The sequence below is a fragment of the Camelina sativa genome, chromosome 8, assembly GCF_030686135.1.
Source record: "Camelina sativa cultivar CO46 ecotype springtype chromosome 8, ASM3068613v1".
Lineage (NCBI taxonomy): Eukaryota > Viridiplantae > Streptophyta > Magnoliopsida > Brassicales > Brassicaceae > Camelina > Camelina sativa.
In genome coordinates, this window is record NC_141887.1 from 27,531,688 (window position 1) to 27,551,326 (window position 19,639).

Below are 19,639 nucleotides of genomic sequence, written 5' to 3' on the forward strand. Positions count from 1 at the left end.
GCCACGGTGGATTGATCCTCAAGTATGGGAGGGTCTTGTTCGGTATTGGCTTGATCCAAAATCAGAAATCAAGAGCATCAACAGTCGGAATGCTCGCTATCATGATCCGGATGGCACTGGAATATACAAGCACCGTTCAGGCCAAACTTCGTTTAAAGCCCGTGCTCGAAAGCATGTAAGTTCCTTAAGTTTTTTTTTTCTTAAGATTAGGCCTTCAGACACTCTTTTATTTGTTAACTAATCAACCTCTTTTTTGTTTCTTTCTAGTCTGAGATCACTGGGGAGTTAACTCCGGATTTCCTACGAATCTTAGAAGACACTCATCGAAAACCAGATGGCTCATTTACGGATGGCAAGTCCGAGTCCGTGTTCAATGAGGTGTCGTCCAAGATTCAAGAGTTAGAATCTGAGCTTTGCACAGGGGAGAATGGAGAGAGTTCTGCTTCTGGTGGGGTGCCCATTCATATCAAAAACAAAATTTACACTGAGGTAAGATAAACGTTCTTAGTTCTTTTTAAAAAAAATACTCAATGGTTGAACTGTGTGGTTAAGTTAGTTTTTAGTGCTTCTGGTGTGTTCAGTTGCCAATTGTATATTGCTATCGATTGCCTTGTTAATGATTTTGTGATATCTTAGGATTGTTTTGTATATGATAACTTAGGATTGTTTTGTATGTGATAACTTAGGATTGTTTTGTATGTGATAACATGCGATTGTTTAGTTTGTGATAACTTCCTTGTTTAGTTTGTGATAACTTGGGATTGTTTAGTTTGTGATAACTTGCAATTGTTTAGTATGTGATCCATTGTTTTCTTTTGTATGTTTGTAACTTGTCGTTTGTTGTTTTGTTTTTAGGTTGCTCCGAAGAAGAAAAACAGAATTTTTGGGGTTGGTTCTCTGCAGTTGGAAGCGTCCTCTACCACTAGCTGTCCGCAACCTCTGTCTCCAGCTAATGATCCGGTTATCTTGGCTCAGAAGCTTGCTGCCGCTGAGGAATGCATTCAAACCCAGGCGACTCAAATCCAAACCCAGGCGAGTCAAATCCAGGAAAGTAGTCAAAGAATGCATAGCTATGATGCATACTTTGACTATCTCGCGGAAAAGGATCCTGAGTTTGCTGCCAAGTTTCGATACCCGACCAACCAACAAGGGAGCAACCCAGAAGGCACCAACCAGGAAGGCACCAACCCAGAGGGCAACACAGGTGAAACGGGAGCAGCTGGTAGCCAAACTGGGACCAGAAACGTGACCTCTCTCTCTCAATCCTTTTAAGAACTCTTCTCACTTTGTTCTGATTTTTGTTTTGTAAACATGACCATCTTTGTTTTGTAAACTCTTCTCACTTTGTTCTGACCAGAAACGAAAACATGATTTTTGTTTTGTAATATTTATGTTTTATTCTATTTTGAATTTTCAATTCTGTTCTTCTTATTATTATTTTTTTAAACATCTAAAATATTATTCACAAAAAAAAAAATCAAACATAAAAATGGTAAAAGAAAAAAAAATTAAAAATGAAGAATTGCTACAAAATTAGCGAATATCAACAATACTAGGCAGATGGACGTCGCAAAATAGTCGCAAAATTTGCGACGGATCGAACATTGCGATGGAAAAAAGTCCTCGCAATTTGCTTGACAATTGCGAGTACAACCGTCTCTCGCAATGTGCGTGGGATTTGCGACGAATATATCCCTCGCCAATTGCGTTAGATTTGCGAGGGAAAATATCTCTCGCAAAATTTGCGAGGGAATTGCGATGTCAGCTTATTTGCGAGGAGCGATTTGCGAGGAATAGTTGTGTCTCGCAAATCCCTTGCGACTGTCGATTTGCGAGGGAATTGCGATGGATTCTTCTATCGCAAATCGACTGTTTTCTTGTAGTGTGTGATTTTTAAATAAAAATAACAAATTCTAAAAACTTTTTGGATTTGATGAATTGAAAAAGAGGGAAAAGGTTACATTTTGGATTTAAATAGTGATTAGAAGTACGAAAGGGTTAGGAAACGGATAATTAATGAGACTGGAAAACATGAATCAAGGGCCGCGTTCCTAATTAGATCACTATGGTTTGATAAATCAGTGAGACTTTGTGTTTAGAAGAGTTCATATTTGTTTGTGTACTGTATTCTATTTTGATTCTTTAGCGCCCCTTGAAGTCACTTGACCCCAATATCTAGGAGAGCCAAGTATATCCCGTCAAAAATATGTTTATTGTATACTACTTACGGTGTGGACAAAAGTATGATCGGATTCGCAACGCAACCATAGACTAATATATCTATTATGATCTCTCCGTCGACAGATGATTAAAGCATATATGTAAAACCTTCCATAGGTCTAACTATACATAAATATTTTTGCATAAAGATGAAAGTTAAGCGATATATATGTATGTATATATATATATATACATAAATGCGTATAAGATGTTACTATTTTAGGGACGAGCAACAAATTGGATAAGAATTAGCCATTTCTGTTCTCTTTTTTGTTTTGTTTGGTAACATGTGAAAGCCATTTATGTTCATTTTTTTTTTTTTTTTTTGGACAAAGCCATTTATGTTCATTTGATGTCGGTATGTGTGTGTCTGTATTTGCCTTTGGTTGGAATATATCAAATTTATCCGCCGAAATAAGAGTGGCAAATGACTTTGATTCTTATCAATACTACAACTACGAACAACAAGAACAACAAAAAAGTAGTATGCGCGAATCTTACTAGATTTGGAGAAGATAAAATGCAATCAGATATAAAGAGGAGATTGACGTGGAACATATATGCTTTTACTGTTTTTGATTTTAGCTTGCTTTGCGACCTCTCTTTTGGGAATAAATCATCAGATCTATTCTGATATGATTATGGCTTCACTTCACCGTCAAAAAAACTATGCAGATATGTACTTGACTGAGATCCGGAATCATTTCCGGTAAAAATATCAAATGCACATATTTTACAGCTTAAACATGCACCAAAAATGTCAATAGAAAGAGACAAAAATATCAATATGTAGCTGGCAAATATCAATATCATCATAAATGTCTACGAAGAATATATAAATGGGAATAGATTCCATATAATATGAGAAAATGTAATTTTATCTATATATAAATGGGAGTACTTCTTAAGATTTTCGATATGACCATCTTTAATGTTTTTTAGTCGTGTATGTATAATATAGCATTCTTCTTTCTAGTAAACCGCATCAAGGGCATAACATTTGTCTCCCTATCCAACAGTATCATTAGAAGATCGAACATTAACCCCATCTCCTACATAATCTGAAATAATTGTTTCTTTATTAAATGAAATTGGTTAATATTCGAAATTTTGAGGTGTCTATATGAATAAAACTTTACTCCATACTCCATAATAATGTAATTGAAACTTATAAGTCTTCAGAATAAAAGTAAAAAGAGATATGCTACACGTTCAAGAATAATAGTAAGTCGATATTGAGTCACATGATCGAATTTATTATGTAGTATTTTTTTAAAAAAGTGAAGAAGATAGAGATTGTCGTAGTCAGTGTACCATGCCAAAAAAGATTAATAGCAAAAAAACACGAGTTTTCTTATTTTGTTGAAAAAAGGAAGCAGGTGAAGAACTTATCCAAATGACAAAACAGAGAGAGAGAGAGAGAGAGAGAGAGTGAATTTAAATTGGAAAGAGTACAAAAGTAGTAAAAGCAAAGTTTATCCACAGCATCTATTAGAGAAGACACGTGGAAGTGAGAAGAGAGCTGAAGACGGCGGCAGAGCCACGTGGGGATCACGTGAACCCATCTCCTTCTCTCCATCAGAAGAAGTTGGTTGGTTATATATAAACAGACCGTTGGGGCGTTAGGGCAAAATACCAAAAACTACGAGATCATCATATCCACCAAACACACACTTATCATTATCTCATTCAACAACTCAAACATCTCCATCTCTCTCTCTCTCTCTCTCTCTCTCTCTCTCTCTCTCACTCTCTTAAAAGCTCCCATTATTATATTAAAAACACTAATTAGTTAACACATATCAATGGACATCGTCAAGAAAACCAAAGCTGGTTCGTCATCATCATCGTCTTCGACTTCATTTGATCATCTGTTTGGTCCGAAAGGATCAGCCAGCTCTGCTTCTTCTTGCTCAACTATACTCGACTCCATCTTCCCTCCTCCGGTAAAACATCACCAATTACACAAACATATTTAGATATATATATGTATATACATGTATATGTATATGTTGTGAATGTTAATTAGTATGTGCATATATTCATGTTGGATTATCTTTTGCTTAGATGAACATATAAAGCGATTGTGTAACGAATTTCGTAGAATTCAGTTGTAATTTTGTTGAATTTTTACACAATTGATATCAAGTCCAATAAATCTAAATGGTGAACTATCATGGATACGGATTTTGTGTTACTTTTTTGGGAACAGGTAAGGCTTACAACAAAGTCATAAAGAATTTTCCTAACTAGCTACACGACAAGTACGCATAGAAACTGATCAGAACCTTGCATGTATCTTCTTAATTATGGGTGCATATACATACATATATAACTATATATGTATGTGTGTAATGTATGTGGTATGTATATAGAGATTTATTATTATTATAAAGTGTGTAGTTAATGTGAAGCCATTTCACAATGTAGGTAGCAAGGAAGAAGGGAAGCCACACTGCTCCTGAATCCCAAGGCAGCATCTCTCAACCCACTGGTATTTATATTAACACCTTTTCTTCTTTTTTTTCTAAGATATTTTTAAATCTTTGAAAATATTATTAAAAATCTTAATGTGTATGGATAATTTAGTAAACTTAGAAGAAGGAGAAACATATTTCCAATTTGTCTATTTTATTTTAAGTAGCATACATATTGTTCTAATTTCCCTGAATAAGATCAATCTCAAGCATTTCGTCTAGATGTTTTTGTTCTTTTTTATTGGTCATTGTCTAGATCAAACAATTTGATCAATATTTTTAAATTTAAAAATATATTTTTTATAGAGAAATTTTGATGTAATAAAAAGATATTATTTTTAAAAAACATGTTTTACAAAAGTATTGGTTGCGATAATTATTTCTGAAAATTATCTACCCCTTTTTGTTTCTTTTTCTTCAAAAGTCAAAAAGTAAGAAGATGTTGATGTTTCTTTTTGTTTTGGTGTGTTTTCCAAAGATGAGAGAAGCAGCCATGAAAAGAGAGAAGCTTCCTATTTCAGCTCCTCCATTTACTACGGAGGTCAGCAACACTACTCACCTCCACGAACCGATGGCTCGGCATCCACTTCTCCATCTCATGAGTCCAAAGAAACTGATAATCGCACTGACCCAACCCCCTCAACTTCCAGAGGAAATTGGTGGAAAGGTACTCACCAATTTCTTAATCATAGCTTAGTAATCTTAATTATTCTCGTATAACTCTCACTCATTGATGGATTTTTCTCATTAATGCAGGTTCTTTGTATTACTAATCAACCTTACTACTCTCACTCATATGTATCGACTGCATTAATATCTGTAACTTAATTTGCAGTGTGATCTTCCGGTTTTGTTTATAAGTTCATCTTTTTTCTTTTGTAATCCCATATGTTGGGGGGTTGATAGTTAAAAGAGGGATGTTAATGGACCGCATCTATGACTAATATCGCATACAACAAGTAATTAAAATACTCAAAACCATCTCAGTAGCAAGTCATATCATTTCATGATCAATCACCGTTTTGATCCAAATTTTTATTGAAACTACAAGTCATACACATGTGAACGTGTGACAATTTTGAAGATCACGTATACTGCTCTGTCTGCTGCTTCAAGGCAGAGTATAAGCTGCATGAGAATAAGTAACGAACACTTGATAAGTAAAATTGCATCTGCAATGAAATTGAAAAGTTAAACCAAGCTTTTATATCATTACCTCCACACTTGTATCCAATGGGACGACTAGCGATGTTGCAACGTTTAGGAATTGTCATTGAGATCTCTGGCTTTGCTCCAGAGCTCCTAGCTGTGGAAGAAAGCATGACAGCGCAAAGGCATTTCGGGTTCTTTCCCATCTCTCTCACTCGAGCACAGCAAGTTGGAGACACTTTTGCAGATGTGTCTTGTGAAGCCATTGCACAAGTAGCTAGCTTGATGGCTTCTCTATCTGGGGGATTTCGCCCGCATTCTCCAGCCGCATCAACCATGGTTCTAAGGCTGTAGATGCAGAGAACTAGGAATAAAATGCGAGATAAAACATGGGTTCCCATTTTGAAGAAGACTAGATTATGCATATACTACTTGTGCAACCTGACACATTTATAGCAACTGAAATGGCATTTCCGGAGGATTTGGCAGGATAAAAAAAATCCACATAGAAATAGTGGAAGAAGCACTAAAAGAACATAGTAATTACTTCACCTAATCAGCCGCATTAAGGGCTTCATAGTGCAGAGTTATTATAAACTAAAGTAAGGTCAGCTGCCGTTAGTCTCTAATCTAATCATATGAACCTTTGAGAAAGCAAAGAGGTGGTTTTACATGACAAACCAATAGCACAAACCAAAGGATAACTTCAAAATGGCCTTATGAGCTTATCTGTTTCTAACAACCACTTGTATAACACCAGTAGTATTATGAGCCTTTAGTGAGAACAAGATCAATGACCACCACATGAGATTCTTTTTCTTCAGTCCCCAAAGCTATTTACGCATACGATTCAGCTGAAGTAGTACCGGAGCCAAGTGGGATAGTATGACAGAGGAAACCAATCAATCAGGTTAATGAGAAGACACAAAACTAGAAACAAGAAAAGTTTTTCTCTTTTTGATGTTTCGACTCCAAGGAGGGTAAAAAGTTTTCCTTTGTACAGTAACTCTGCTTTATCAATAATCCAAGAGAATCGATCAAACCAAACAAGCATCAGAATCCAGCATAATATCACACCCATTTCCTTGGATCGAATCCGCTTGAATCCACCAGTTAATATTCCAGATAAAAACACACATGTGCCTAACTCAGACATCAAAACTTAAATCAGAAGCCAAAACCAAAAGATTTAGAAGAACCATATCAAGCATAAGAATCATTCTCATTTCCCCATCACATCATCATACAAACATACATAAAATCCTAACTGTATCAAATTCATGGAACCAAAAAAAAACCATGTTTCTAACGAGTAAAAGCATATAACATAAGAGACACATAGATGAAAAGAGCAGAAGGGACCAGAATCAGAAGCGGGACAACAGCAGCATAAGTATGACCACTAGCACCACAACCCAAAGTCCCAAGCTTGATCTGAACAACATTAATCAAAGCCAACATGAGAAACCCACATCCACAAACCGATCCTAAACCGGAGATAACCATCCCAAATCTAAGAGCCGTCTTGTTCACATAGTACACCACAGGATCGATCCGAGCAGAGAAGTGAAACGAAGAAGCTATGTTAAGCCTCATGGCCTGTTTGAGACCTAGAGCTATGAGGCTCGAGAAAAGAAACGAAGCGAAGGAGTAGACATGGAAGGCGACGAGATTCTCAGCCATACGAGTTGTAGGGACGCAATTAGGGTCGGTTACGAGGCTGTTGTTAGGATCGGTAGGGTTCCAAGCTAATCCGATGAATACGGCTAGGGTGAAGAGAGAGTTCACGTTGACGATTCCGTCTAGAGCTGTGATGTGAATACTCGTCGTCATGTTTCTCTCCGACAGATCCGGCTAATCAGAGAGAGAAGGAAATATAGAGGAGACAAAAAAAAAAAAAAAACAAAGATAGAAAAAAAAATTCGCCGTTGCCGGGGATCGAACCCGGGTCACCCGCGTGACAGGCGGGAATACTTACCACTATACTACAACGACTTTGTTGTTACACGTTACCTAAAGCAAAACTATATCTTAAAACTTTAATCTGTTGTTTTGTTAATGTTGTTGTTAACCTAACACATATATTGGTAAACCAACCAAAACAGAGTTGGTGAGAGTTTGTTACGGCTACTTCCATTTTTTTAATCTGATTTGGTTTGGAAAAGTAGACACTTTACCATTTGGAAATAAGACAAACACACTACAATAATATCAAACAAAACAAATCCATGTCTGCATCTATTATACACTCGTCTCTATTGAGTTGCTAAAAAGGTCTTAAGAGACAGTGTACTTTGGAGGACCTTTTTGATGTACTGATGTTGAGTTTCTTTTCTTCTCTTCGTCACCTTCTTTGCTGATCTTGTTCATCACACTTGTATCTGAACTATCTGAAGGACTCACGCATATTTTCAGTTTCGATTCCATGCCAAGATAATTGTTCAAGACTCTTCTTACTCCAAATCCTCGAGAAGGAAGAAGACCTTTCTCACTGACTTTGTTAGTGTCCTTGCTGGAGTAAGGTGTCCTTCTCTCTCCTTTCTTGGGGCTAATCAATGAAGGTGAGAAGCCTGGTGTTGTTGAGAAGCTTGTTCTGTATGGAGTTCCTGATGCGGATATTAGATATGGGATTGGTACTACTTTTTTGTGAGCTATAATGCTGCTGACCGTTGGATTTGACAACAGATTGTTATCCTCTGATTGTTTTGTTAAGTCATCCACGTAGAGTAAATCATCGATTCGTGCTACGATGTTTGATGCTAAGCTCTCAACTGTCCTCGAGTAGCTTTCTAGGATTGATTTCCCAATATCCTGAAATTTTCAAAAAGACAGTTATATAAGCAAGAAAGAGCAAGCAAAGCCACACTTTAATAATGTAGACAGAGATAATGAGTGGTTTTGTACCTTGTTCCATTGAATCTTGCTAATGTCTAGAGAAGTCTGCGTTAGAGTTGGAAACCGCTGCTTCAAGCAACGTAAGAGAGTTTCAGATCTCTCCACAAGTAATCCCCTTTTGTCACCAGCAGCCATACGTTCTTTGACCATATCCCATGATAACCTTGGAGTAGAGCCTGAAGTAGTATTGTTGTTGTTGACTCCTAGTTTTGTTTCTACTCTTCTGCGCCAAACATATATCGAAGCTTCCACACGGTTTGCGATATCAAGAGCAATATGCTCAGAGGATAGATCAAGGCAGTCAAGTAGACACTCCGCAGAAAACTTCTCAGATGTTATGTACTTGTAAATAACATCCCCAAGGCAGGATCTACCGTTCTGCACCATAAGTTTAATGTCAGAATGAAGATTGTTAAATAAGGATGCTCTGTATGAAAGATACAGACCTTTGGAAGGGTTTCAAGGTATGATTCAGGAACATCCATTTCGGTTAAAACAAGGCTGTTAATTGCCATTGCAGCTTTAAGTATCTGCGTTGCACATTCCCTCTTGTGATTCAATTCTGTTCTTGCTTCTTCAGTAAGACCATTAGGTGCTAAACGAGGGACAGGCAACCACCATTTCTCTTCTTGGCGCTGAATCTTTCTGCGGAAAGAAGCTGAGCCATCGTTTTCCGAAGCTACAATCCCTTGATCAACATACCAGAACTCTGTCTTCTTGAAACTCGCCAATATATCCTATTGCAAAAAAAAAAAGTTAGATCTGAAAAATAAAAAAAGGTTTCACTTGAGTGGATCATTTGTATAAGAAAGGTTGAGTGAAACTCACGAGAAGCATATTGTCTAGTTTACGAAGAGCAGGGAGGTTGATGAAAAGATCAAATCTTGGTCGACAAGTCATGACCTGAAGAAGGTCCACAAATTGAATCATCTAAAACTCCAGTTAATGCAAATTGCAATAGTTTATAAAATCAAACACTTCACCTCAAACTTTTTGCCGTCTTGGTAAGTCTGTGTAGAAGGTGTTAACTCAACGATGTGATCACTAACACTAAGTAACCACTCCATTTCTCTTCTCCACATCTCCTTCTTTTCCCTCGGAAGCGGCTCTAATCTCCATAGTTGCCCAAATATCGTAGCTACAAAACAAAAAACATTTATTTCAACACGTTGAAAATTCTTTGGTTGAAGCATTTTTTAACAAACGAACACAAGTTAGTCTCGTTTTTCTAACTTACCACAAAGATTGGTGATGGCATTGGAGATGGCTAAAGCCGTACACACGCCTTTGCCAGAACCTAACATATCTTCACCAAGCAACAACTTTGCAAATCTCTCCTTCATCATATCCACATCTAATTCGAAATCAACAACAACAACAAAAAACAAGTGAGATCTTAAGAACATTCTCAACTAAAATTCTGAAAAAGAAAAAAAAGTTTCAATTTTTATTGTCTACACTAACCTGTAATAGTCATGTCTTTCCCTTTAAAACCAGAATCGTCGTGAAGGGTCGAATTCTTATGATCTAATTTAACATTCTCCTTAGAATTCTTTCGAAATGAAGCTTTTCTAATAGGCCAACCAAGAATCTGCGACGGTGGTGGCGGAGAAGACGAAGCGACGGTGGTGCTGGAGGAGGAGGAGGAGGAGGAGCTCTCCCAGCTCGTAGTGCTTCTTTCCTTTGACTCTGTTGTTACTACATCTTCCACAACCGAGTGAGTCAAACTGCTTCTTTTCTTCTCGATCCCTGCGCAGCTCTTCACTAAACTCTCCATTTTTTTCAAAAACCAGAAATTCGAACTTTGGAAACTGGTTTCTTTAGATAACGCTATAAAGGTAAAAGAAGATGATGGCTTTTGTAAGGGGAAAAACCGAAAAAGTAAAAAAAAATTTGAAAAAAATCGGCTGATTTAAAAGTTCTCTGTTTCCTTCTCGTTGAGTCACGAGCAGAGATAGTAGTTAGAGAGAGAGTGAGGTGTAATAATATATTTTGACTTTTTAATTCAAAACATTAAATTATCTTTTTGGCGGACAAATTTTCTCGGATGGTTTAGAAGAAGATTACGGTTATGCCCATTGTGTTTAAATCAAGGGTTTTAATAATTTACCACAAATGGGATTTGCCGATATGATGTGTTACTTTATTAATTATATGAGGCAATAATTAGTTACATAAATTAGACAGTTGAATAGTGTCTAAAAGGTAATATTGTGGTAATTTATTTTGGAATTAATTATTTTTCTAAAAAAATGTTTAATTGTTTTCGTTAAAGAAGACGACCAATATCCAGAGTTATGAGTGTTAATTTAAGGGTATTTGAATTTGGGTTATAGACGACCAATATGAAAAACAAATACTAACAAACCTACTATCTAAAGATTATTAAATGCAGAGTAGGAATATAAAATTAGAGGAGACATTCTTCTTGAAGATTACCAAAAAAAAGTTAATGTGACATATAGGGAGTTGAAAAAGGATTAAGTACGATTTAAATGCAAAGCCATAATTTTTTCTCTGTTGACATAAAAAAATATGCTAAGAAGTGAGTGGCGTTTTCGGTAATTGTCTGAATATTTGTACTCAGGGGCAATATAGTAATTCTGACGAATTTTGTTCAAACGCATTATGGTCGGTCCCATTGGTAATCGTTTTTTAAAGTTCGTAGCCGTTTTTATTAAGGCCTCCCCCTCGCGTATGGTCGTAGCTTAATGACTTATGTGACCCATTTAAGACTTTTAAACATTCTTTGATTTGAAAAGAGTAAACATGTAAACATATATGCATGGTTATTAAACTGATTGAAATTATTGTTTTCACCACATCTAATACTTTTTTTCAAAATTTGAACTTCAATAAATAAAGCGTACACTCGTAGTAAAACAAAGCAAAAAAAAACGTATTCATAAAGTGTATATACTACCGTATCTATCTTTATTCGAATTTGTTAACACTTAACACTCTAAAACGGGGTGTGTTTTATTTATCCAAAAAGAAGATAAAATCAAATGTGTGTGTGTATGACTTTTACTTTACTAAAGTAACAGTTTTGACTTTTTGGACACACAAGTTAAATTTTTTCCAAAATGTTTGTAATTTTAATATAAAGCTATTGTTTTTCGTATTATATGTGTCCCGCCTTATACAATTCAATCTAGGCTTTCAAACGTTTGTCTTCATTTTTGTTTTATTGTATTGTCTTCGTACACACTTTATTAGTTGCAGCTGCTGTTTATATATACACCTTTAACAAAAATCATGATTGAGATATTCTTCTCTTTATAATTTGAATATCTCGTAAGAATTTTTAAATTATAGGTAAAACGACCGACCTATATATATAGACTCTTTATTTGGATCTTGATATATGTAGAGATAGATTGGAACAAAAAATTGGTACTGTCTCTAGTTCAGCAACTCCATGTATTCTTTCTTATTCCCGATCATAAATATAAATGTTCCGTACTCTAATTGTTCTCACCTCATCCCCAATTCCGCCCCTAAATTCAAAATTGGACAATTGGTGTTTGATATCTAAAGTATAAGAAAACTAAAGAAACATGCAAATTTCAGGTGGGTGTCATGGTAGCTCTCATATATATGATTAGGATAATATCTCTAAAATAGATTGATTGATTGATGAATGACTATGTATTGTTTGATTATCTAAACCAAGAAAGGGTTTACAACCATGCATATATGTCTAAACCCCCACCCATATATAAAATATGGTCACTATAATCATAATGAGAGTCGGTCCATAGGCCAAGCCAATGAAGTATCAGCTTGCTGCTCTATATATTATAAGCAAAATTCTGCCCTCATTTTATAATTGTTTCTTTGGTATATTGGTTAAACACAGCTAATTATGAGCCAACTACCCAGTTTGAGTAGTGAGGATGTATAAATTTTTGTTTTTTTCTGATTTTTTTAAACAAAACACTAAAATAAAAAGAAAAATTTATTATATTAAACTAAAAAATTCAGCCTACTTTTTTCATTGATAGTGGCGTTACAAAACTTAGCGACGATTCTAATAAGAAGAGAAAATAAAAAACACACAGCTAAGACCATCATTACTAGTGGTTGCTTCTCCCAATTTTGTTTAATATAAAAAACTAATAAAAAATACAAATAGGAGAGAGAAAGAGAAAAAATGTTGTTGAAGTTACTTGGAAATAATTTTTTTTTAGTATTTTTCAACATCAATTTCTTATTAGTCATATATTAAAATATTAATTTTTTCTTTGAGCAACGGTGAATCCGTTCTCTCCGTTGGTGATGTTCTAACATAATTTGGTTGTTACGGGGAAGTGGAACTAAAGTAATGAACGATTTACTTGAAATATAGTACTGTAAGATCAAGCAAAAGTCATCACTATTACAAGTCTTAACATATAAGAAACAAAAACTTCACTCCAATGAAATCTTGATAGTCAATAAACCATTTGTTCTAAGAGTTAACAACCAAAGAACTCTGTCTAAATCCGGCATAACAACGAAATTGTTATAGTAGAATCACATCATTTGATGGAGCTGAATAAAACACCAAATTAGTCATAAAACGCTAAAAAATGGTTTTAGTAGTACATTTGTGACTTCGAATTATATCGAACACATCGACATTGTAATGAGAGGAATTGGATGAATTTATTTATCCTACAAAAAAGGAAAGAAAAAAAAATAAAAAATCAGAATCATATATGTATGGAGGAAACGTGAAAACGTTAAAGGCAACAAACCCATTCATAGCATCCACGTTCACGTTCTGAATCTGATAAATCACGTTTCAAGTTGTTTGAAAACGTGAAGAAAAATCACGTTCTAAGTTTTTTTGAAAAGTTTGTTGCAATTTGGCAAGAAACTACTACTAAAATGAATGGGGTTCAAGGATGATGAATAAGAAGAAGAAGAACAAAGACAAGTCCAACAACAACCCCAAAAATAAAAATATAAAAGAAAGATTGCAAATAGATCAATTCCTCTCAGGATTCATTCGTCGCTATCCAAAGAAGAAGAAAGAAAAGAAACTCTCGTCTTCATTATCCAAATCATCATAATTGATCTTTCCAGGAAAATTGAGCTAAAAATATGAAATTATCCTGAGAAAATTCTTCATCCTTGTTTCCTTTTTTTCATCAAAAGCTTTTTACACGTGTCAATTACACGCCGTAGATCCCAGACTCTCTCTCGAATCATCATCATCTCTCTCTCTCTCTCTCTTGCATCTTATGCAAAGGTATATTCTTCTCCCTCCAATCGTTTTGGTATGAAGCTGATCCCCAGATTTTTTCGATTTTCGGTGTTGGGGTTTGGGTTGGGGTTGAGTCGCTGTTTTAAGATTCGTTTGATATTTTCAGCGTCATTGCCTCGCAAGTGTGAGACTTTCTTGTGCCGCCACTAGATAATTTAAGCAATAAACAACAAAAATTGGGTTTTTTGGATTCACAAAGAAAAAAAAAAGAAAGTTCTTTTTTTTTTCTGGGTGCTTCTCGTTGTCGAATAAAAGTAACTGTTTTTAGGGGTTTTTGCTAGGTTTGAAGCCGTAGCTTCAGTTTCGGATTTTGCTTTGACTGGTAAAAAGAAACATGAGCTTTTTGGGGAGGATTTGTATAGCTCGTTGCGTTGTTTTTTGATGAATGATTTCTTCCATTGTGTTGTATATTCAGGTCAGGTGTATTTTTCCAAGCAATTTTTGGGGATCCACACACAACTAGACAAAGCTGTTACTAGTGCTGCGTAACGGCGCACTTGGGGTAATTAATGTGGCCTCTTTGTTTTCTGCTTAACAAGCTTTTGAGAGTTGAAGAGAGGAATCAGCGGAGGTCACAAGGCCATGGAGGTCCGACTTCTGCTAACTACTGCCAGTTTGATGATCCGTTGGTGGTGAGTCATGGAAACTATAGAGATGCAGGGTTGCCATCCTCTTCCCACTTGCAGGTACCGTACCACCGATCTATATTATTATTTGGTCTTTGTCTCTCTACGTTTAGTGGACATGGAAATTTTGGAAATCTATATTTGCTGCGTCCTCTTCGCCACATTGCTGATCCTTTATATTGCTGTTAGGTCCCCCATGTTCATCAGTTAGCTTCTTGGGATTGTGGTCTCGCTTGTGTTCTCATGGTTCTCAGAGCAAGTGGCATTGCAAGTTGCACCCTTGAGGATTTGGCTGAGATTTGCTCCACAAATAGGTCTGTTTATACATCCATAGATGTTCATCAGCAGTGTTACCCCATTATGTGGGCATGTCTTCTTCTTAAAGATGATTACATTTGGTACGATACTTATCAACTTTTGACATTTCTGCAGCATTTGGACTGTAGATCTCGCATATCTACTCCATAAGTTCTGTGTGGAATTTTCCTATTACACAATTACATTTGGAGCAAACCCGAATTATTCCATAGAGGAATTTTACAAGGTATCTACTCTATACTATAGATGGCAAAGACCTCTAAATTCTTTTTGATAGTTTCTCATGCTTCATGTGATGCTGTTTGCTTCATCGAATGTTGATGCTTTTCCAAACTTCTGAGCATGCCTGATTTTTCTTCCAAGTAGAAAACGTTCAATATGTTTATTTTTGGCAATCATGATACAGGAGCAGCTCCCTGAAGATCTGGTGCGTGTGGATTTGCTCTTCAGGAAAGCACATGAATCTGGCATTATTATTCAGGTAAAACTGTTTGACCAAACGTTTCTATTTGCTCCTGTCTTCAAAAAAAGTGCTGGCTGCTATTTTTTGGAAATCAAATTCAATCAACCTCTTCGTTTTTGCAGTGCAGATCAGTTAGTATCCATGAGATTTCTTGTTTGCTATTGTCAGGGAACTATATTGCCATTGCGTTAGTCGACCAGGACAAGCTAAGGTTGGTATCTCTTTTTCCTCATATATTCCCTATAGTCAGATCCCTTCATCGACAAAGTTTGAATGTGTGCAGCAGCTTCTTTCATGTTCTTCACAAAACTTGCTCCTGACATATCTCGGCATTTTTGCTAGAATATTATTCTCCCTTGTTTAAGTGTTTATGTGCCTTTCTTGTTTCAAGTGTTTGTGCAAGAAGTATGATAAATAAATTGCATAGTGTTCATGCTCGTTTTTGACTGTTGCAGCAAGTCTTGGTTGGAGGAAATGGTTGTCGCTGGTCTTCACACTAGCAATTCCTGCTACACTGGTGAGAATTGTCCCCTAGCCTTTAGACTCTGTCTGTGTTCTTCTCTTCCAAAATGGGAACCCCAGTTTTCACATCCTTGACTTTATTATGTTGATAATCTCTGTTATAATCATTGGAACTCCGGAAACTTACGAAACCAAGATCCGACAAAAGGATCATTCTTTAACTAACAAAAGTCAGAAGCTTAAAACTTCCCGCTCAAACGGTACAGATTACATGTTCTAAATTTCTTACAGCTATTTTGTTTCCGATATAGGTCACTATATCGTGATATGTGGCTATGACCGTGTTAGGGATGAGTTCGAGATCAGAGATCCCGCCAGTTCCAAGTAATTTCTTGTTATATCTCATTGAATACTTGCATATAGGTCCCCTCCTACATTTTCCTGAGATACTAAAATTGTTTGCATGTTCATATATTAGATGTAAACACTGAAAATGTTTTAGGAATATTTAAAAGATAAGCACTATGGAAAAATGTGTTCCAGGATAGTATGTTGGTTTATACTAAAGATTTCATCACATATATAGTGAGTTTTTGATTACTATTGAGGAAGAGACCTTTGAGAAGCAAGGAAGAACACTTTACACATCATCTTGGAACGTGCAGATTGCCATTACTCTGTACTAGTAAGAAAGAATTCACAGAGAAATTTTCTTGCAGGATACATGAGAGGATCTCGTCAAAATGCCTGGAGAATGCCCGGAAATCTTTTGGCACAGATGAAGATCTTCTCCTGGTAATCTATAAGGGAACATGAATTGTTGATTTTGGCTTGTGTAATGGCCCCTGTTGTTCATGTATTCTTTTTTTCTTTATATTGGATGTGTGCAGATAAACTTGGAGAATATCAGGAACCAGAACAAATTTTAGAACAGTTCTCATCATCATCATCAAATCAACTCTGTATCGTAATGAAACCTCAGTGTTTTTTCCCCCAGAAAGAACATTAGGTGAAAAGTAAACGTCTACACACATACGTCTTTACATAATGTATATGGATGCTGCCAAAGAAGAAGAAGAAGATATATACATATATGTACATGGATGATGAATCAACTCAGTATAGGCTTAGCATTTTATCAGATTGTTTATGTTTTGCGAGCAGTTATATATTTACTTCCTTGTACAAATTGGTTTCTCGTAAATTTATAAGATTTAAGATTTGATTGATTCAATTCTAGTCTTCGAGTGATTTCACCTCAATGTGTTGGCCATTTAAAATGGCCCCATTTTAATCAATGGATAGTAAAATCGAACCGAAACCTATACCGGACTTGATCGCGTCGTAACTTGAAATTTGATTCGAGTTTTATTAAACCGAGTTTAGTTAGATTCGGACCGAACTCAACATATGATGTCAGCAAAAAGATTCGTTGTGAAGATGGGTCATCATCCTTTATTCCGTTTAATCTTAGAACCCTAGAACACTCCCAAAACCCTTTTACTAACACTTCCAGATCCAGCGAAATCGATTTTGGTCTTCGAGCAATATGGAGGATCGTGTTTTCTCTTCGGTTCACTCAACGGTTTTCAAAGAATCCGAATCGTTGGAAGGCAAGTGTGACAAAATCCAAGGATACGATTTCAATGACGGAGTAAATTACCCAAAGCTTATGCGATCTATGCTCACCACTGGGTTTCAAGCCTCAAATCTCGGCGAAGCTATTGATGTCGTCAATCTAATGGTTTTTTTTGCTCCCTTCATTCTCCAATTAAGCTAAAATAAAGTTTTCTCCTTTTTTTTTTTATTCGTTTTGCGTGAATCAGTTAGTAACAGAGGGTTTGAATTGTACTGAAGCTAGACTGGAGACTGGCTGATGAAACCACAGTAGCTGAAGACTGTAGTGAAGAGGAGAAAGACCCATCTTTCAGAGAGTCTGTCAAATGTAAAATCTTTCTGGGTTTCACTTCAAATCTTGTTTCATCTGGTGTTAGAGACACTATTCGATATCTTGTTCAGCATCACATGGTTAGTGATTTACCCTGTTTGTAGATGTTAAATTATCCAGCTTTAAAAGTTTGATTAGCTTAGATTTCTGTCTTTTAGCTTGAAGTTGTTTGATTCTAATGTTTTTTTTTTTTTTTTTTTGCAGGTTGATGTTATAGTCACTACAACTGGTGGCGTAGAGGAAGATCTCATCAAATGCCTTGCACCTACATTTAAAGGTGATTTCTCTCTACCTGGCGCTTATCTACGGTCTAAGGGATTGAACCGAATTGGGAACTTGCTGGTTCCTAATGATAACTACTGCAAGTTTGAGGATTGGATCATTCCCATCTTTGACGAGATGTTGAAGGAACAGAAAGAAGAGGTATTATTACTCAATCTATATCAAAGAGGAAGAATAGATTTTGCTTTCTCTCTTGCATCATAACTTTGTTGATGAATCCTTCTTTCTCTGGTTATTCCTTGTAGAATGTGTTGTGGACTCCTTCTAAACTGTTAGCACGGCTGGGAAAAGAAATAAACAATGAGAGTTCATACCTTTATTGGGCATACAAGGTAACCAAATTTTTTACCCTTCCTAGTATTTTAGGCATCCTGTTAGGTAAGGAACTCAGGGATTAATTTTTTCTGCCTCTTGTGGTGTATATGTAGATGAATATTCCAGTATTCTGCCCTGGGTTAACAGATGGCTCTCTTGGCGATATGCTGTATTTTCACTCCTTCCGTACCTCTGGCCTTGTCATTGATGTAGTGCAAGGTACTTCTTTCACTCAATGTGGCAATGTCATAGAGTTTTTCATGTTAGTCTAGTGCAAGACTATTGTATTGTAAGTAGCAGTAAATTGTAGCTTTTCCAGTTCAGAAACAGACGTTACAGTTACTTGATAGCTAAGGCTTTAATCGGAAGCTACGAAAATTAGAGCAGTATGGTTTTGTGTTTGGAGCTGGGTCAAGACTCTGGAGTTAGAGAATCTTATCATAATGTTTCATGGTGGATTGTAAGAAATTGGTTAATGCTTGATGAACACACAGATATCAGGGCTATGAATAGTGAAGCTGTCCATGCAAGTCCAAGAAAGACAGGGATGATAATCCTTGGAGGGGGCATACCGAAGCACCACATATGTAATGCCAATATGATGCGTAACGGTGCAGATTACGCCGTATTCATAAACACCGGGCAGGAGTTTGATGGGAGCGACTCGGGTGCACGCCCTGATGAAGCCGTGTCTTGGGGTAAAATAAGGGGATCTGCTAAAACCGTTAAGGTCGGATTCAAACCTGCCTTCTTATTTCTTCACATCCTAACTAAGTTCTCTCACTCACTCAGTGGTTTTGAGTATGATATTGGATCGTTTCTTGCAGGTGTACTGTGATGCTACCATAGCTTTCCCTTTGTTGGTGGCTGAAACATTTGCCACAAAGAGAGAACAAACCTGTGAGTCTAAAACGTAAAGAACTGATTGTCGTTTAGGCCCTTGGATTCTTACGTCGCCTTCTGCTTTTACACTGGTGAAATAGTACCCATAAAACACTACACATATTGATGTGGCTGTGACGCAAATTGTCGCCTTGCAGAATGTACTTTATTGTTTGCTCTGATTTCAAATTGATTAAGATCGTCTTTGACTAATTAAACATACAGGAGTTTGGTGGTCAAATGATCCTTTGCCTTTAAACAATATCAACATCAACAATGTATTGTGGTTCTGTGACTGGGACATGCTCATGCCCAATTTATGGGAAACGCAGAAAGATGATTTCTTGG

At 36.3% G+C, this 19,639-nt stretch overlaps 6 protein-coding genes, 1 long non-coding RNA gene and 1 other non-coding gene across 11 annotated transcripts; 4 read left to right on the forward strand and 4 right to left on the reverse strand.

Annotated features, from left to right (window-relative positions):
• Positions 1 to 3,854: 3,854 nt before the first annotated feature.
• On the forward strand, positions 3,855 to 7,692 carry LOC104708516 (uncharacterized). The gene is made up of 4 exons (XM_010425099.2): positions 3,855 to 4,166; positions 4,651 to 4,714; positions 5,176 to 5,364; positions 5,454 to 7,692. Exons 1-4 carry the CDS (start codon positions 4,026 to 4,028, stop codon positions 5,468 to 5,470), a joined length of 411 nt encoding a protein of 136 aa, XP_010423401.1. The 5' UTR covers positions 3,855 to 4,025; the 3' UTR covers positions 5,471 to 7,692.
• LOC104708518 (uncharacterized) lies at positions 5,681 to 6,271 on the reverse strand. Its single transcript, XM_010425102.3, has 2 exons — positions 5,914 to 6,271; positions 5,681 to 5,825 (listed from the first exon to the last, which is right to left on the reverse strand). Exons 1-2 carry the CDS (start codon positions 6,269 to 6,271, stop codon positions 5,809 to 5,811), a joined length of 375 nt encoding a protein of 124 aa, XP_010423404.2. The 3' UTR covers positions 5,681 to 5,808.
• On the reverse strand, positions 7,050 to 7,679 carry LOC147940538 (uncharacterized). Its single transcript, XM_087463166.1, has one exon. It carries the CDS (start codon positions 7,677 to 7,679, stop codon positions 7,152 to 7,154), a length of 528 nt encoding a protein of 175 aa, XP_087319292.1. The 3' UTR covers positions 7,050 to 7,151.
• Positions 7,693 to 7,769: 77 nt separating the features above from the next.
• TRNAD-GUC (transfer RNA aspartic acid (anticodon GUC)) lies at positions 7,770 to 7,841 on the reverse strand. Its single transcript has one exon. It is a non-coding gene; the product is annotated as a tRNA-Asp (tRNA).
• Positions 7,842 to 8,001: 160 nt separating this feature from the next.
• LOC104708519 (rop guanine nucleotide exchange factor 5) lies at positions 8,002 to 10,730 on the reverse strand. Its single transcript, XM_010425103.3, has 7 exons — positions 10,206 to 10,730; positions 9,979 to 10,095; positions 9,725 to 9,879; positions 9,570 to 9,644; positions 9,188 to 9,478; positions 8,751 to 9,119; positions 8,002 to 8,657 (listed from the first exon to the last, which is right to left on the reverse strand). The coding sequence occupies exons 1-7, from the start codon at positions 10,516 to 10,518 to the stop codon at positions 8,124 to 8,126; spliced, it is 1,854 nt and encodes a 617-aa protein (XP_010423405.1). The 5' UTR covers positions 10,519 to 10,730; the 3' UTR covers positions 8,002 to 8,123.
• On the forward strand, positions 9,069 to 9,552 carry LOC147940539 (uncharacterized). Its single transcript, XR_015563167.1, has 2 exons — positions 9,069 to 9,205; positions 9,322 to 9,552. It is a non-coding gene; the product is annotated as an uncharacterized LOC147940539 (long non-coding RNA).
• A 2,819-nt stretch (positions 10,731 to 13,549) lies between the features above and the next one.
• On the forward strand, positions 13,550 to 17,098 carry LOC104708520 (guanylyl cyclase 1). 3 transcript variants are annotated; one of them, XM_010425106.3, is made up of 11 exons: positions 13,550 to 13,980; positions 14,277 to 14,317; positions 14,411 to 14,681; positions 14,811 to 14,935; positions 15,054 to 15,165; positions 15,346 to 15,420; positions 15,525 to 15,613; positions 15,858 to 15,919; positions 16,176 to 16,248; positions 16,584 to 16,659; positions 16,755 to 17,098. In XM_010425106.3, exons 3-11 carry the CDS (start codon positions 14,505 to 14,507, stop codon positions 16,791 to 16,793), a joined length of 828 nt encoding a protein of 275 aa, XP_010423408.1. In that variant the 5' UTR covers positions 13,550 to 13,980; positions 14,277 to 14,317; positions 14,411 to 14,504; the 3' UTR covers positions 16,794 to 17,098. The 3 variants fall into 3 exon arrangements, with proteins under 3 accessions (XP_010423408.1, XP_010423406.1, XP_010423409.1); XM_010425104.3 differs by lacking the exon at positions 14,277 to 14,317; XM_010425107.2 differs by lacking the exon at positions 14,277 to 14,317 and having other exon boundaries at positions 13,729 to 14,008.
• Positions 17,099 to 17,237: 139 nt separating this feature from the next.
• Positions 17,238 to 19,532, forward strand: LOC104708521 (deoxyhypusine synthase). 2 transcript variants are annotated; one of them, XM_010425108.3, is made up of 7 exons: positions 17,238 to 17,608; positions 17,722 to 17,892; positions 18,017 to 18,235; positions 18,340 to 18,426; positions 18,523 to 18,628; positions 18,904 to 19,139; positions 19,237 to 19,532. In XM_010425108.3, exons 1-7 carry the CDS (start codon positions 17,414 to 17,416, stop codon positions 19,324 to 19,326), a joined length of 1,104 nt encoding a protein of 367 aa, XP_010423410.1. In that variant the 5' UTR covers positions 17,238 to 17,413; the 3' UTR covers positions 19,327 to 19,532. The 2 variants fall into 2 exon arrangements, with proteins under 2 accessions (XP_010423410.1, XP_019084498.1); XM_019228953.2 differs by having other exon boundaries at positions 17,270 to 17,608; positions 17,726 to 17,892.
• Positions 19,533 to 19,639: the final 107 nt, after the last annotated feature.

What these genes read in the sequence shown, in the direction of transcription:
- LOC104708516 (XM_010425099.2), top strand. Translation starts at nt 4,026, where the DNA reads ATGGACATCGTCAAGAAAACCAAAGCTGGTTCGTCATCATCATCGTCT. An exon ending in ACTCCATCTTCCCTCCTCCG is followed by an intron (nt 4,167 to 4,650) that starts GTAAAACATCAC and finishes TTCACAATGTAG; the next exon opens with GTAGCAAGGAAGAAGGGAAG. An exon ending in CAGCATCTCTCAACCCACTG is followed by an intron (nt 4,715 to 5,175) that starts GTATTTATATTA and finishes TGTTTTCCAAAG; the next exon opens with ATGAGAGAAGCAGCCATGAA.
- LOC104708518 (XM_010425102.3), bottom strand. Translation starts at nt 6,271, where the DNA reads ATGCATAATCTAGTCTTCTTCAAAATGGGAACCCATGTTTTATCTCGC.
- LOC147940538 (XM_087463166.1), bottom strand. Translation starts at nt 7,679, where the DNA reads ATGACGACGAGTATTCACATCACAGCTCTAGACGGAATCGTCAACGTG.
- LOC104708519 (XM_010425103.3), bottom strand. Translation starts at nt 10,518, where the DNA reads ATGGAGAGTTTAGTGAAGAGCTGCGCAGGGATCGAGAAGAAAAGAAGC. An exon ending in AAGACGGCAAAAAGTTTGAG is followed by an intron (nt 9,645 to 9,724) that starts GTGAAGTGTTTG and finishes GACCTTCTTCAG; the next exon opens with GTCATGACTTGTCGACCAAG. An exon ending in ACCTTGAAACCCTTCCAAAG is followed by an intron (nt 9,120 to 9,187) that starts GTCTGTATCTTT and finishes CTTATGGTGCAG; the next exon opens with AACGGTAGATCCTGCCTTGG.
- LOC104708520 (XM_010425106.3), top strand. Translation starts at nt 14,505, where the DNA reads ATGTGGCCTCTTTGTTTTCTGCTTAACAAGCTTTTGAGAGTTGAAGAG. An exon ending in GTCGACCAGGACAAGCTAAG is followed by an intron (nt 15,614 to 15,857) that starts GTTGGTATCTCT and finishes TGACTGTTGCAG; the next exon opens with CAAGTCTTGGTTGGAGGAAA. An exon ending in CAGATGAAGATCTTCTCCTG is followed by an intron (nt 16,660 to 16,754) that starts GTAATCTATAAG and finishes GGATGTGTGCAG; the next exon opens with ATAAACTTGGAGAATATCAG.
- LOC104708521 (XM_010425108.3), top strand. Translation starts at nt 17,414, where the DNA reads ATGGAGGATCGTGTTTTCTCTTCGGTTCACTCAACGGTTTTCAAAGAA. An exon ending in TTGATGTCGTCAATCTAATG is followed by an intron (nt 17,609 to 17,721) that starts GTTTTTTTTGCT and finishes ATTGTACTGAAG; the next exon opens with CTAGACTGGAGACTGGCTGA. An exon ending in GATCTGCTAAAACCGTTAAG is followed by an intron (nt 19,140 to 19,236) that starts GTCGGATTCAAA and finishes CGTTTCTTGCAG; the next exon opens with GTGTACTGTGATGCTACCAT.